Raw genomic sequence first — 15,455 nt, 5'->3', positions numbered from 1 at the left:
TGAAGTCCACAAAACATATTGCATGTAACAAACAGTTATATGACCTAAGGATAGTCAAGCAAGGTAATGTTTCCAACATTTTTGGACTACTAAACAAATATTGATTTACCGCAAGTCGCAAAGAAAACAGGAGCTGCCTCCACTATTCCAGCACCATTCCAACTTCAACATTTCAACTTCATCGAATCACCTATGCTTAGTCTAATACAGTGACAACTAAAATATACCAAAAATGATTTAGTCCAATCAACGTAAGGTAAATATGATGTGGCTGTCCATGGTACTGATTTCTCTCTGTGTGGTGTGTGTGCGAGCATGCGTGCAAGTAGAAGAAACATGTTGACCTACCCTACTTGTAGAGAAATGCCAATGCCATCCTCATCTTTTATGTTGACTAAACGGTCTAGGACTCTGTCATACAGTACATGCTTTTAGTTTTTGTTGTCCTAGGCTAACTGGCTAAAATACTTGCTCACTAGCCTAACTTCCTTTCATGGGCAATGCCAGGCCATCTAGTTAACATTAGCATACTACATCTAGCTACATGTTGAACTTCAAACCTCTCAGGCCAGGGGCACAATGTATGAATTTATGGTTGGATCAGAATCGCGGTTATAATCATTGGCCAGTACGGAGAATTAAGAAATACCACAAGTTCAAATCCCTATCTCCATTGATGGTTAATTTAGGAAAGGGACGATTTTAGCTAGCTAGCTAGCCACAACACACAACGAGATGCAACAGTTCAAGTTTTTTTCTGTCAATAATAACGTTTGGCTTGTGATATGATTGGTCTGAAGCCTAATCCAAACTGGCTTCTCTTGACACTTTTTTTTTTGGTGCGCCAGGACCATTCACAGCTCAGCTCACTCAGTTTAATGCAACGCTGATTGGCTATTATTTTATATATTTTTTATCAAGGGAGGCCAAATTCTCGCAAAGCTACGGGTGGCAACAATGTCATACTCTTTCTGAACAGACAGCATCAGATAGATACGCTACACATTCTGAGACAGAAGGGCGCTGTTTTGTTCGCTCGGATGCTTTCGCCGGTGAGAAACATTCAGCCTCTTGTGAACTGAAGGAAATGTATGAAACACAGAGAGACTAAAGATACATTATTTTGTTTTGTTTTTTCTTTGTCCATTTTTTGGGGAAGCCTGGCATCCCTTGGCCTCCATGAATACACGCCACAGTTGATGAGAGGAATCATTTGAAGCCATTATGGTCTGGTCAGTTCTTTCAGTTTTGCCCAAAGGATTTTTGGTTGTGTGTCCGCTTCCCTTTCAAAAATGCCTGCCTTGGGGGAGGGACAGGCCAGAGCACTCAGCACCATTGCAGCCTTTCAGAGACTGGACTTTTTTTTCTCACCTTGTATATTTAGCAATGAATCTGCCGATGTTTGCTGAAAGACATGTGAAGCCCCTCTTAGTGGCTAATTATGTGTGAAACACATTTCACTGACCTAGAAATCCCTCTGACATGATCAAAACAAACCCAGGGGTCCCCCAGGTTGAAATTCCCCTTTAAAATTACCTTGATATCATGTGAGTTATGATCAATGGAGTTATACCTAATGAACGGCAAAGATTAGTCTACAAAAGAAGCCTGAAAAAAGGAAATTGTGGGAAAGTGTTTATGATATAGGCCAAGGTCATTACAATGTGATTTGTGGTGAATTTTTCTCCACTCAAAAAATGCTATATTGAAGGTAGGCTAGTCACTCCGTTGAGCGCCTACAACCACAAATGAACCATGAAGGAGCGTGTTCGGGCATGCGAGTCTGACGATGATGCACGCACGCACGCACACACACACACTCTCACAGAGGAGTGTAGCGTCAGTTCCTTCCTCCTTTCAAATGTTGTATGGATTTCAGATGGGTTGTCGAAAGGATAAACATTAACATTACTTACTTAGCCTAATAAACGGCGCATGTTTAGGCTATCACGTTGTGAATTCAAGTACATTTTTTGATTAAATTCCGTGCTCTTTTTAAGATCAAAATGCCAGAGTTTATCTCTGTCGATGGGTTTATCGCCGAGACCTTGGAGGACTATAGCTCTCCAACAACCTCGTCCTTCACCACCAAAATGTCAAGTTGTAGAAACGCTGTAAACAACATCGAAGAGGTAAGTTAATTGTTTCTTTACATTATGGCTATCATAATCTGTTATCAGTTGAGAAACACTCTTTTCATGCCACTTCGATACAGAAACGACTACAGTAATGGGACTTTTTGGGAGGCTTGCCAGGATAACGTAACGTGCACAGTACAAAGGTGTGCTATGCAATTCAGGCATCAACCAACTATCGCTCAATCTATGGACTGGGGTAGTAGACAAAGCGCCTGACGGCTTTCTTTGTGTCGGCCGCATCTTTTTTCTCGTTTGTTCATGGATTAATTTAATTCAACAATGCATTCGCATGGCTTTTCTCATGAAAGGCTCAATGTTGCATCAGAGATCACCAATATGCGTAAAAACATCTACATGTGGTGATGTCCTTTGTTTATCAAATGATTCCTTGTGGCGCTCGTGGTCATTATATGGAACGCGAGGAAAAACATTCAAATGTATTCCATATCAATAACCATAATACTAACCACTACTATTATATGATGGTGTACAAGCAAAACGTCCTATTTATGTTGCCATTGAAACCATTGCCACTGCTTTTATTGTGGGACCGACGACGTAATTCTACCACTATACTCAACAGTAAATAGACTGCTGTAGCTCAGTCGATTCATTAGGAAAGTGGTGAAATTAACCATTTAGGCAAATACGCCTATGGCATTGAAAAATGACAACACAACTTTGTCAAGTCCATTTATCTAGCCTAGATATCAATTCAATAAAGTGATTTTTATAATAGTCATCAACACTACTGCAGTTTTTATGATTTTGATTCAAGCTAGTTATCATAATAGAAGGCTATTAAGGCCCATATAGCTGTTTTTTAAAACAATATCTGGCAGTTATTTTAAAGATTAAGATGCTTAAACCATCATAAAACAGTTATTTAGTTTAGGCTTACTGTATATCTATCCATGATTAGTCGATGATCATAAATGCTGGACAGCTGTTTGTGACCAGCTCAGAGATTAGGCTATGCTGTATTTGCCATCCCATATACATCAGAGGAATGTTTTTTACCCCTTTTTCGTCCCAATTTCGTGATATCCAATTGGTAGTTAGTCTTGTCCCATCGCTGCAACACCCATATGGATTCGGGAGAGGTGAAGGTCGAGAGCCATGTGTCCTCCGAAACACGACCCTGCCAAGCCACACTGCTTCTTGACACACTGCTCGCTTAACACGGAAGCCAGCCGTACCAATGTGTCGGAGGAAACACTGTACAACTGGCGACCGAGGTCAGCTTGCAGGCACCCGGCCCACCACAAGGAGTCGCTAGAGCGTGATGGGACAAGGACATCCCGGCCGGCCAAACCCTCCCCTAACACGGACGACGCTGGGCCAATTGTGGGATCCCGGGTCTGTAGTGAAGCCTCAAGCACTGTAATGCAGTGTCTTAGACCGCTGCACCACTCGGGAGGCCCCAGAGGTAATGTTTTTAACAATGGGTTTGTTATGGGTGGAATTATTTTTGATTTAGAATGGCCCACAATAAAAAACGCTGTCTGTAGCCTGTACTCGAATAACGAATGGAGGCAACGTGCAGTTACGTTTTCAATAGGCAAGCATGGGCAGCGTGTCCATAAGGCTAGGGGAAGTTAAGATTTTCCTAATGTAAATTGAATTAAATTGCTAAAATTATATAGCCTAATTAGCCTACTCTTGTCTATACAGAAATAAAATAATTCAAAATAGTCTACAAAAGCATGATGTGGCCATAAAGGATTATTAGCTTCTTTTAACATTAGTACCGCTGGGCCTCGAGGGACCCTCCCCCCCTTCAAGCTAATGAGCAGTCATTCTGACTGCAACATTCTAACAGTGTAATTACTACATTTTATATACACTATCTCTAAAATAATTATTTGGTTCTGTTCATGAAGGTGTTAGGTAACATTAAGATATTTGTTTTTTTTCATTTTAAATAACAAAATTGCATTTTCATTAGTTTTTTACTGTAGGCTATATGTAAAAACACAAATTCAACTGTTAAATCAATTTTATTCGTGGCATGCCTTTGTTACAACTATGAAACAGAAACCATATGTGTTGGAACATGGTAACAGTTTCTTTTAATAAAGATTTTTTACAAAATACCCCAACCACAAAGACGTACGGTCAGCAAAATGTGTGGTCAAATGATGAAAACGGTAGCCTAAACATCATAAGCGCCAAGTGTGCTTGATAAATAGTGAATATCAGCACAAAAGCAATAATGGCATTATAATTAATGTGTCAATATGACAGCAGTCAAAAATAGTTAATTATTGTCAGCTCGTGCTTACAGGGGTGCGTTTTCACGCAGTGGCATGAGTTGGATTTAATTTAGCCGTTATCCCTTGGCCTAACTCCACACATATCTTCGCCACTTTCACTTGCTTGACACACTTCCCACAAAAAGGTTGCTTGCAGGCGACACAGGTGTCTTGGGTTCTGTTCTTTGGTAATCTGGCCACCTGGCACTGTCACCTCCCCGGGAGCTGTGCGCAATTTGACTTGCGCAAAGGCTTGTGTGGAATCTTTGCTGCTGCCTTGGCCCTCATATGTCTCTCACGTAGCACTTATGCCAGACTCATGATGAAGTCTCTCCTGGGCATGGTGTTGTTCATGCAGTGCTTGAACAACACGTGTGCGTTGATAGCACCCTAGTCAAGCATGTTGTAGAACGCAGCAACAGGCCAGCTGCGAGTGTTTCCTTTCACAGAGTACAGCCGTGCCATCTGATCCAAAACATCCACCCCAACCTGTTTTTTAAATCTGATTCTACTGCTTGCATCAGTTACCTGATGTGGAATAGAGTTCCATGTAGTACTGTGCGCCTCCCATAGTCTGTTCTGGACTTGGGGACTGTGAAGAGACCTCTGGTTACATGTCTTGTGGGGTATGCATGGGTATCCGAGCTGTGTGCCAGTAGTTCAGACAGACAGCTTGGTGCATTCAACATGTCAATACCTCTCACAAATACAAGTTGTGATGAAGTCAATCTCTCTTCCACTTTGAGCCATGAGAGATTGACATGCATATTATTAATGTTAGCTCTCTGTGTACTTTTAAGGGCAGCCGTGCTGCCCTGTTCTGAGCCAACTGCAATTTTCTTAAGTCCCTCTTTGTGGCACCTGACCACATTACTGAACAGTAGTCTAGGTGCGACAAAACTACGCCCTGTAGGACCTGTCTAGTTGATAGTGTTGTTAAGAAGGCAGAGCAACACTTTATTATGGACAGACTTCTCCCCAGCTTAGCTAATGTTGTATCAATATGTTTTGACCATGACAGTTTACAATCCAGGGTTACTCCAAGCAGTTTATTCACCTCAACTTGCTCAATTTCCACATTATTCATTACGAGATGTAGTTGAGGTTTAGGGTTTAGTGAATGATTTGTCCCAAATACAATGCTTTTAGTTTTAGAAATATTTAGGACTAACTTATTCCTTGCTACCCATTCCAGAACTAACTGCATCTCTTTGTTAGGTGTTGCAGTCATTTCAGTTGCAGTAGTGTATAGTGTTGAGTCATCCACATACATAGACACACTGGCTTTACTCAAAGCCAGTGGCATGTCGTTAGTAAAGATAAAAAGTAAGGGGCCTAAACAGCTGCCCTGGGGAATTCCTGATTCAACCTGGATTATGTTTGAGATGCTTCCATTAAAGAACACCCTCTGTGTTCTGTTAGACAAGTAACTCTTTATTCACATTATAGCAGGGGGTGTAAATCCGTAACACAAGTTTTTCCAGCAGCAGACTATGATCAATAATGTCAAAAGCTGCACTGAAGTGTAACAAGACAGCCCCCACAATCATTGTATCATCAATTTCTCTCAGCCAATCATCAGTAATTTGTGTGAGTGTTGCGTTGTCATTCTTCAGCACCATTGTGGAGTACAACGGCTGTGCGGGTGCCTTATTTTGCGGGAGGGGGCTGCCGTCTCGCTTTGTTCATGGTGCCGACTACGCTTGTTTTATTTCCAAGCAACTTGTTCGCCAATGACCGTGAAGGGAAGAAATTGTCCATGGTGACATTTCTCCCCTTGCCAACATATGGTTCCACCAGCCTCAACACCACATTCTGTCATTCGCTCACCTGCTACCTGATGTGGATATTTTCCCAAATGGTGCTGTCCCTTCCTCTCTTCTGTCTCACCTTTAATTTGGTGGTGGCGCTGGCACCTGCTCAGTGCATACCGTTCTGTCTTATTTGTGCTTAGTCCTCAGGGTTGTAGGTTTAGGCTGAGGCTCAGAATGAGAAGAATAATCATCAGAGATGTCATGATTACTTTCTTCCCCACCATCTGAGTCGCTTTCATTCAGATCTTGTAGTAGCACTAATGCAGCATGTGCTTTCATTTGTTTTGGTATTCTTGGCATTGTAAATTACGCATGTTCTCACTGTGCACTCCAAGTAGGCCAGAGTAGACTATTAAGACTGCTTGGATTTGGTGGACTGATATAGGGTACGTTCCGTTTTGAGATTATAATTAGAATATACCAATAAAATAGAAAGGTCACAATTGGTGATTTACATAATTATGCATCGTTCGCTTCCCCTTGCTCATCAACACACCCGTTCTCACTCTTTCATTGATTTAATCTGTTGTTATATGTGTGAAATTTGTTTCTGTATAGTTTATGTTCAGTTTCGAGGCAATTATCGACGTGATTATCAACTGGGCACTGCACATTCCAATGTTGGGAGAATGAGCGGAGCAGGCCCTACTGTCGGGAGGAGGGGCAATGGGGAAACCCATTCAAATAATGACATGCTCTCCTAAAACTGGTTAAAGCTCCAGTTCTGTTTGTAATATTACGATTCTAACAACAGCAATGTGTTGTATTTAGGACTTAATTAATATAACAAATATAATTAATGAGCAGTCAAAATTACTGCTTTAGTGTTAATAAATAAGTTGTGGCTTGTTTTAAATCATATTGCCTACAGTTGGATGGAAAGGTATTTTGGGCAGATTATAGTTGAGTTGCGACTGTCTGTGAAATGTAGAGGCCAAGCCAGGCATATCGCAATATTTCAAAGTAAAATCGCAGGAAAAATATAGTTTGGAAAGCATATGGTTATTGCTGTAAAGAGAAGACAATGAAAAGACCAATTTGTCTTTTAGTTATAAATTCTCAACTTAATTGAGCAAACAACAGTATAGCCTATCTGATTGGCACCAGAGGAGTAACTCAACAATGATAAATAATGAATATGCGCAGTATACACTCAATGTGGAATAAGTCAAGGGGTATGAATACTTTATGAAGGCACTGTAGGCCTAAAGCCGAGACAATAAGACGACACTGCCAGAATAAATTCAACCACACCTTTGTTTCATCACAAAACCCCAGAGCAACCTCTGTCCGGTGAAGTCCACAAAGCATATTGCATGTAACAAACAGTTACATGACCTACAGCATGGTCAAGCAAGTTAATGTTTCCGACATTTTTGGACTACTAAACAACTATTGATGTAGAACCACGGAGAGTTACCGCAAGTTATTTTATTGATTAGAGCAAAAATGCTATTCATAAATACGAATGCATAACTTGTTTTTGCGTGAATTCCACGATGCGGTTAGCTTTTAACAGCTAGGACCGCTATTTCTTGTCCTGGAATCCCATTTAAGAGAGAGGTTTAAGCCTGCTTGACAGAGACGCTAAGCTGCTAGCCATCAAGCTAACAAAGTTGGTACCAGATGAGTTTTGCAATGGAGCCCTCTTTGTCTGGAGAACTAAATGAACGGTTCCAGCGCTGTAGGAGCTGTATCAATTACGCTTTGTTTTGGGACAAACCGGATCATTCGGAGTTCCAATGCAGCAATTGTTTGCTTACCGAGGATTATAGGCTTGAGGTGGCTTCCTTGATCACGCAGGTCGCCAGCCTACGTAAGAAACTGGGGAAAACGCAGAGTGGAATGTTGACATTTTCTGCGCTGGTGGCTGGACGGCGTTCACGCTTGTTGGATGCATCTCCGCCTTCTCGTTTGTCGTTATCCGACCGGCCAGGGTTGCCCGGAGCTCCCCCATCTGATAGCGCCGTCGAAGGAGCACATCATGAGGAGAAAGGCAATTAACGATGGTCGCATGTCACGAGCCGTGGAAGCCGAAGACAGCGACCTCCCGCAAAGCAGTCTACACTCCCAACGAGAGGCCCGGAGCGGATACAAACAATGAATAGTGTCGCCATCCTGGAGCCTGATCTTCCTGCACCTTCGTTGCTGGGGGTGTCTGCGGCCGCAGTGCCTACTACTACGATTTCGAAGTCGACGTCGGCAACCTTCCGTCCCTGCTCTGGATCGAGCGGGGCTTCTCCATCTGTCGGAGGCCTGCACCCTGTGAAGCGTGGGAGTGGGCGGATTTCCTCATCCTTCTCGCCAGCCGTGATTTTGGGAAACTCCATGGTAAGAAATGTGACCGTTCCTGGTGCAAAAACAATGTCCTATCCCGGAGCTTGAGTAAATTACATTACTAAGCTGCTCCCGAATGTACTACGTCAGGACATGGAAATCGATTCTATCGTAGTCCATGTGGGTTTTAATGACATTATGATGGGCAGCTCTGAACAGTTGAAACTGGATTTTAAAGAGCTGATTGACTCTCTGCTAGACATGAACAAAAAAAACATAATATCTGGCCCTGTGCCCGCTCTGAATCGTGGCATTGAACGCTTTAGCAGGATTCTTGCTCTTCACAACAGGCTACGTGATTATTTCAGCTCAATGGGTGTAACTTTTGTTGACAATTCCGATACCTTTTGGAAACAAAACACGTTTTATAAGGAGGATGGGATCCACCCAAAGAATCCAGGAACCCAAATGATTCCACAGCATTATAAGGCTGCGTTGAGACATTGACTTAGCAATGACCCAAGCCCAGCTTGCAGTAATCATGTGCCTAAGAACCAGATTTATACTGTTAGCACTTAGCCGGTGTGCCTGAGGAGGAAGTCCACTGTGTGCAACTCACCCTGCACTAACATAAAGAACATGAGCACATCTACTGCTGCTAAGCTTCCCAGTAAAGCAATAAAAACAAGTAAGCATCCCAGAAGAAAAGTGCTCAAAATAGCCAACGTTAACATATGTAGCTTAAGAAACAAGGTTCATGAAATCAATAATTTGCTAGTAACAGATTACATTCATATTCTGACTATCTCTGAAACTCACTTAGATGATACCTTTGATACAGTTGTAGCAATACAAGGTTATAACATTTACAGAAAGTATAGAAATGCCAATGGTGAAGGTGTTGCTGTTTATATTCAGAACCACGTTCCTGTGAAGATTAGAGAGGATCTCATGTTAAATACTGTTGAAGTAATATGGCTACAGGTTCATCTGCCTCACCTAAAGCCCATTTTGGTGGGAAGCTGCTATAGACCAAGTGCTAACAGTCAGTATCTGGATAACGTGTGAAATGCTTGATAATGTATGTGATATCAATAGAGAGGTATACTTTCAGGGTGATTTTAAATATTGACTAGCTTTCATCAGGCTGACCACTCAAGAGAACGCTTCAAACTATAACCAGTGCCTGCAACCTGGTTCAGGTTATCAGTCAACCTACCAGGGTAGTTACAAACAGTACAGGAAAAAAAAAGAAGAAACAACACTATGAAACAAGGATAAATGACATAAAGAATGATAGTAAAAAGCTTTGGAGCACCTTAAATGACATTTTGGGAAAAAAGGCAAACTCATTAATTGAATCAGATGGCTCATTCATCACAAAACCAACTGATATTGCCAATTACTTTAATGATTTTTCATTGGCAAGATTAGCAAACGTAGGCAGGACATGCCAGCAACAATTGCTGACACTACACATTCAAGTATATCTGACCAAATTATGAATGACAATTATTATAATTTTGAATTCTGTAAACTGAGTGTGGAAGAGGTGAAAATATTATTGTTGTCTATTAACAATGACAAGCCACCGGGGTCTGACAACTTGGATGGATAATAGCGGACGATATTGCCACTCATATTTGCCATATTTTCAATTTAAGCCTACTAGAATGTGTGTGCTCCAAGGCTTGGAGGGAAGCAAAAGTCAGTCCACTACCTACGAATAGTAAAGCCCCCTTTACTGGCTCAAATAGCCGACCAATTAGCCTGTTACCAACCCTTAGTAAACTATTTGAAAAAATTGTGTTTGACCAGATACAATGCTATTTTACAGTAAACAAATTGACAACAAACTTTCAGCATGCTTATAGAGAAAGACATTCTACAAGCACAGCACTTACACAAATGACTGATGATTTGGCTGAGAGAAATTGATGATAAAAAGATTGTGGGTGCTGTTTTGTTAGACTTCAGTGCTACTTTTGACATTATCGATCCTAGTCTGCTGCTGGAAAAACGTATGTGTAATGGCTTTACTCCACCTGCTATAATGTGGATAAAGAGTTACTTGTCTAACAGAACACAGAGGATGTTCTTTAATGGAAGCCTTTCAAACTTAATCCAGGTATAATCAGGAATTCCCGAGGGCAGCTGTCTAGGCCCCTTACTTTTTTCCATCTTTACTAACGACATGCCACTGGCTTTGAGTAAAGCCAGTGTGTCTATGTATGCGGATGATTCAACACTATACACGTCAGCTACTACAGCAACTGAAATAACTGCAACACTTAACAAAGAGTTGCAGTTAGTCTCGGAATGGGTGGCAAGGAATAAGTTAGTCCTAAATATTTCTAAAACTAAAGGCATTGTATTTGGGTCAAATCATTCACTAAACCCTAAGCCCCAACTTCATGTCGTAATGAATAATGTGGAAAATGAGCAAGTTGAGGTGACTAAACTGCTTGGAGTAACCCTGGATTGTAAACTGTCATGGTCAAAGCATATTGACACAACAGTAGCTAAGATGGGGAGAAGTATGTCCATAATTAAGCGCTGCTCTGCCTTCTTAACAACACTATCAACAAGGCAGGTCCTACAGGCCGTAGTTTTGCGCACATAGACTACTGTTCAGTAGTTTGGTCAGGTGCCACAAAGAGGGACTTGGGAAAATAGCAGTTGGCTCAGAACAGGGCAGAATGGCTGGCCCTTAAAAGTACATGGAGAGCTAACATTAATGACATGCATGTCAGTCTCTCCTGGCTTAGAGTGGAAGAGAGATTGACTGCTTGTTTTTGTAAGAGGTGTTGACAAGCTGAATGTACTGAGCTGTCTGTTTTGGAATACTGGCACACAGCTTGGACACCCATGCATACCCCACAAGACATGCCACCAGAGGTCTCTTCACAGTCCCCAAGTCCAGAACAGCCTATGGGAGGCGCACAGTACTACATAGAGCCATGACTACATGGAACTCTATTCCATATCAGGTAACTGATGCAAGCAGTAGAATCAGATTAAAAAATCAGGTAAAAATACACCTTATGGAACAACAGGGACTGTGAAGAGACACACACAAAGGTATAGACACATGCATACACACACATTGTGATGTTGTTGTATGGTGGTATTAAACATTTTGTATTGTAGATAGGTAGTGGTATAATAATGTTATATGATGTACTGTTTTATATTTTGTTTTATATGTAATGTAAGTGTTTTAATATGTTTGGACCCCAGGAAGAGTAGCTGCTGCCTTGGCAGCAGCAAATAGGGATCCCTAATAAATACAAATACTGGGTGTATTGATACACCATCCAAAGTGTAGTTCCTAACTTCACCATGCTCTAAGGGATTTTCACTGTCTGCTGTTTTATTTTTACTCATCCACTATAGGTGCCCTTCTTTGCTAGGCATTGGAAAACCTCCCTGGTCTTTGTGGTTGAATCTGTGTTTGAAATTCACTGCTCGATTGAGTGACCTTACAGATAATTATATGTGTGGGGCACAGAGATGAGGTAGTCATTCAAAAATCATGTTAAACACTATTATTGCAGAGGGAGTGAGTCCATGCATTTTATTATGTGACAAATATTTACTCCTGAAGTCATTTAGGCTTGCCATAACAAGGGGGTTGAATACTTATTGACTCAAGACATTTCAGCTTTTCCTTTTTTAGTAATTTGTAAAAACTAAATGGAATCTATTTTACATTCAGGCTGTAACACAACAAAATGTGGAAAAAGGCAAGGGGTGTGAATACTTTCTGAAGGCATATGAACTAACAGGTTATAGAGCAAGCAATGCAATTATCACAACACACAGGTTGTAACATGGCTTTTTTTTTTCGGGCTTGGCTTCCTCATTGATTTTACCCAGGCAGTGAAAACCAGTGTAACTTGTTCCATGGCCTGGCTGAATGTTTTAGGCACCATTTGACAAGCCGAACCCTAGGAAGTGTGGAGAGCTTCTCACTTCCACTGCCTGAGGGGGAGCTTAGGGACTAGGGGGTAACTCAAGCATGACTTTCCTGCACTGACATTCTGGGTCATTTTAGATTAGTGCAGTCACGAAGTAATTGAAACAAATGCCGTTAAGACGGGACTGTCCTCCTGCCCGCCTCTGGGGAACAATAGAACTCATTCACAGGAACAGGCATGGCATTCCGCTACAAAATGTCTGCAGAATCCAATCTCCACTCTAAATCAGAGGCTATTTTTATGCTTTTTATAATCTTTTTCATAGACACAGGATCTAATGTGCATATACTGTAGCCCAGATCAGCATTTCCATTTGTCTGCTCATAGATGTGTCAGAAGTGGCTGTCAGCTATTGTCAGTGAAGACTGTTGTTTTGGCTGGCCTTAAGCGTATGGGGCATCTAATCCTTGATTTCCCCGGTTAAATGGGGAATGCTTGGATGGTGGGTTGGCAGATGACATAATCAGGGGGATTATTTGATCATGTTATATAGCAGGGGTGTCAAACTTATTCCACTGAGGGCCGAGTGTCTGCCGGTTTTTGGTTTTTCCTTTCAATTAAGACCTAGACAACCAGGTGAAGGGAGTTCCTTACTAATTAGTGACCTTAATTCATCAATCAAGTACAAGGATGGAGCGAAAACCCGCAGACACTCGGGCCTCCATGGAATCAGTTTGACACGTGTTATGTAGGGTGCGTTCATAAATTGCCTCCAGTGTAGGATTGTCATGATACCAGTATCGCGATACTACAATACCAGATTTTCCTTGGCAAAAAAGGAAACACAAAGCAGAAAAGGCTGTATAATAGAATACTGCATAGAATGGCTGATTTGGCCTACCTGTGATTTGGCAGGAGGAAGGATATAAATGCATGTCATTGTGGCAGTACAAAATGTAATCTTCAGTTCACACACTCTCTCTGTCGGTCACTCTCATACACACACACACACACACACACACACACGCACACACACACACTGCTCCCAATTTAAAAAAACGTTAGACACCAAACAGAATGTAAGGAGCACCAGAAAGAGATTACATAATTAGGCCTCATGAGTAGCAAACCCTTTTCCTTTCTTCCTGTGCCAATCAACTTTGCCTAGACCTACTGTCAAGTTAACAGGTTGTTACCTAGCTAGGTATAATGAGTGTCGTTCCATGTCATTTCAGCAAGCCATGACACCCACCATCTCAGATTGTTCTGAAATCGTTTCTGTTGTTAGAAACAGATAAGATTAGCATTCCTGCAACATTATTTTGTTGAATATAATTAGATTTCTGATCAATTAAGCTAATACTACATAAGTATTCAGACCCTTTACTATGAAACTCGAAATTGAAATCCGGTGCATCCTGTTTCCATTGATCATCCTTGAGATGTTTCTACAACTTGCTTGGAGTCCACCTGTGGTAAAATAAATTGATTGGACATGATTTGGAAAGGCGCACACACCTGTCTATATAAGGTCCCACAGTTGACAGTGCATGTCAGAGCAAAAACCAAGCCATGAGGTCGAAGGAATTGTCTGTAGAGCTCCGAGACAGGATTGTGTCGAGGCATAGATCTGGGGAAAGGGTACCAAAACATTTCTGCAGCATTGAAGGTCCCGAAGAACAGAATGCCAAGAGTGTGCAATGCTGTCATCAAGGCAAAGTGTGGCTATTTGAAGAATCTCAAATATAAAATGTATTTTGATTTGTTTAACACTTTTTTTGGTTACTACGTGATTCCATATGTGTTATTTCATAGTTTTGATGTGTAGGTGGAATGTGTAGGTATGTTCAAACTTTTGACTGGTTGTGTGTGTGTGTGTGTGTGTGTGTGTGTGTGTGTATATATATATATATATATATATATATATATATATCTATATATATATATATATATCTGCTGAGAGATGACGGCAGGTAGCTTAGTGGTTAAGAGCGTTGTGCCAGTAACCGAAAGGTCGCTGGTTCTAATACCTGAGCCGACTAGGTGAAAAATCTGTTGGTGCCCTTGAGCAAGGCACTTAACGCTAATTGCTCCTGTAAGTCGCTCTGGATAAGAGCGTCTGCCAAATGACAAAAAAATGTAAAAACAAATACAATAAAATAAAAATTACATTAAAAATAGTAGTCCTGTGTAGCTCAGTTGGTAGAGCATGGCGTTTGCAACGCCAGGGTTGTGGGTTCGATTCCCACGGGGGGCCAGTATGAAAATGTATGCACTCACTAACTGTAAGTTGCTCTGGATAAGAGCGTCTGCTAAATGACAAAAATAAAAAAAAGATGACCAATGATTTATATATATACACTAGATGACTGATAGGGGGCGCTGTGTCGAAGCCACCTTGTCTCCATCTTGGCACTCCCCCACCATTGTAAAAAATATTTTGGAAGCTGTAGATATGCATGTCTACATTACATTTTGCCACATTTATTTTATTACAGACACCTTAATGTAGTAGCCCTTAGTCAGTCTGCAGCCCTTGGTCAGTCTGCAGATCTTTCTGATCACCTCCGGAGGTAGTCTATAGACACACATTATGCCTGGATGTCTTACGAGTATAGACAGACCTGAACAGTGAAACCATTTAAATCATTACCCCACCTTCTAAAATCATTAAAAGGTGACACCATTGACTTATGGAATCAATATGTGTCTTTAAAATAAATAAATAAATATTATTTTGAAGGAATTGCTGTCAAATAATTTGCATACAGGGAGGGACCGGGATATATGGTCACAATGCGGACACAGTGGAGAGGTAAGAGACACATTTTACTACCATGTGTAGTTGCAACGATAAGATCAGGACAAAGGACGCACGTTAGCACCAGGTATAAACAAGGCTTTATACACTGCTCAAAAAAATAAAGGGAACACTTAAACAACACAATGTAACTCCAAGTCAATCACACTTCTGTGAAATCAAACTGTCCACTTAGGAAGCAACACTGATTGACAATAAATGTCACATGCTGTTGTGCAAATGGAATAGAC

At 41.2% G+C, this 15,455-nt stretch overlaps 1 protein-coding gene across 1 annotated transcript in view; it reads left to right on the top strand.

The window, feature by feature from the left end:
• Window positions 1-2,006: 2,006 nt before the first annotated feature.
• LOC311125094 (arf-GAP with SH3 domain, ANK repeat and PH domain-containing protein 1-like) overlaps window positions 2,007-15,455 on the top strand; it is a gene marked incomplete at both ends in the record, with an annotated part of 30,122 nt that continues 16,673 nt past the window's right edge. The window contains one exon of the mRNA XM_084199169.1: window positions 2,007-2,132. Within this exon, the coding sequence (XP_084055295.1) occupies window positions 2,007-2,132 (126 nt within the window). The remainder of the gene's footprint in view (window positions 2,133-15,455) is intronic.

The sequence above is a fragment of the Coregonus lavaretus genome (assembly GCF_964263955.1).
Source record: "Coregonus lavaretus genome assembly, contig: HAP1_SCAFFOLD_5547, whole genome shotgun sequence".
Classification (NCBI taxonomy): domain Eukaryota; kingdom Metazoa; phylum Chordata; class Actinopteri; order Salmoniformes; family Salmonidae; genus Coregonus; species Coregonus lavaretus.
The sequence above is the reverse complement of the archived record's forward strand: the minus strand, read 5'-3'. Positions and strand labels throughout refer to the sequence as shown.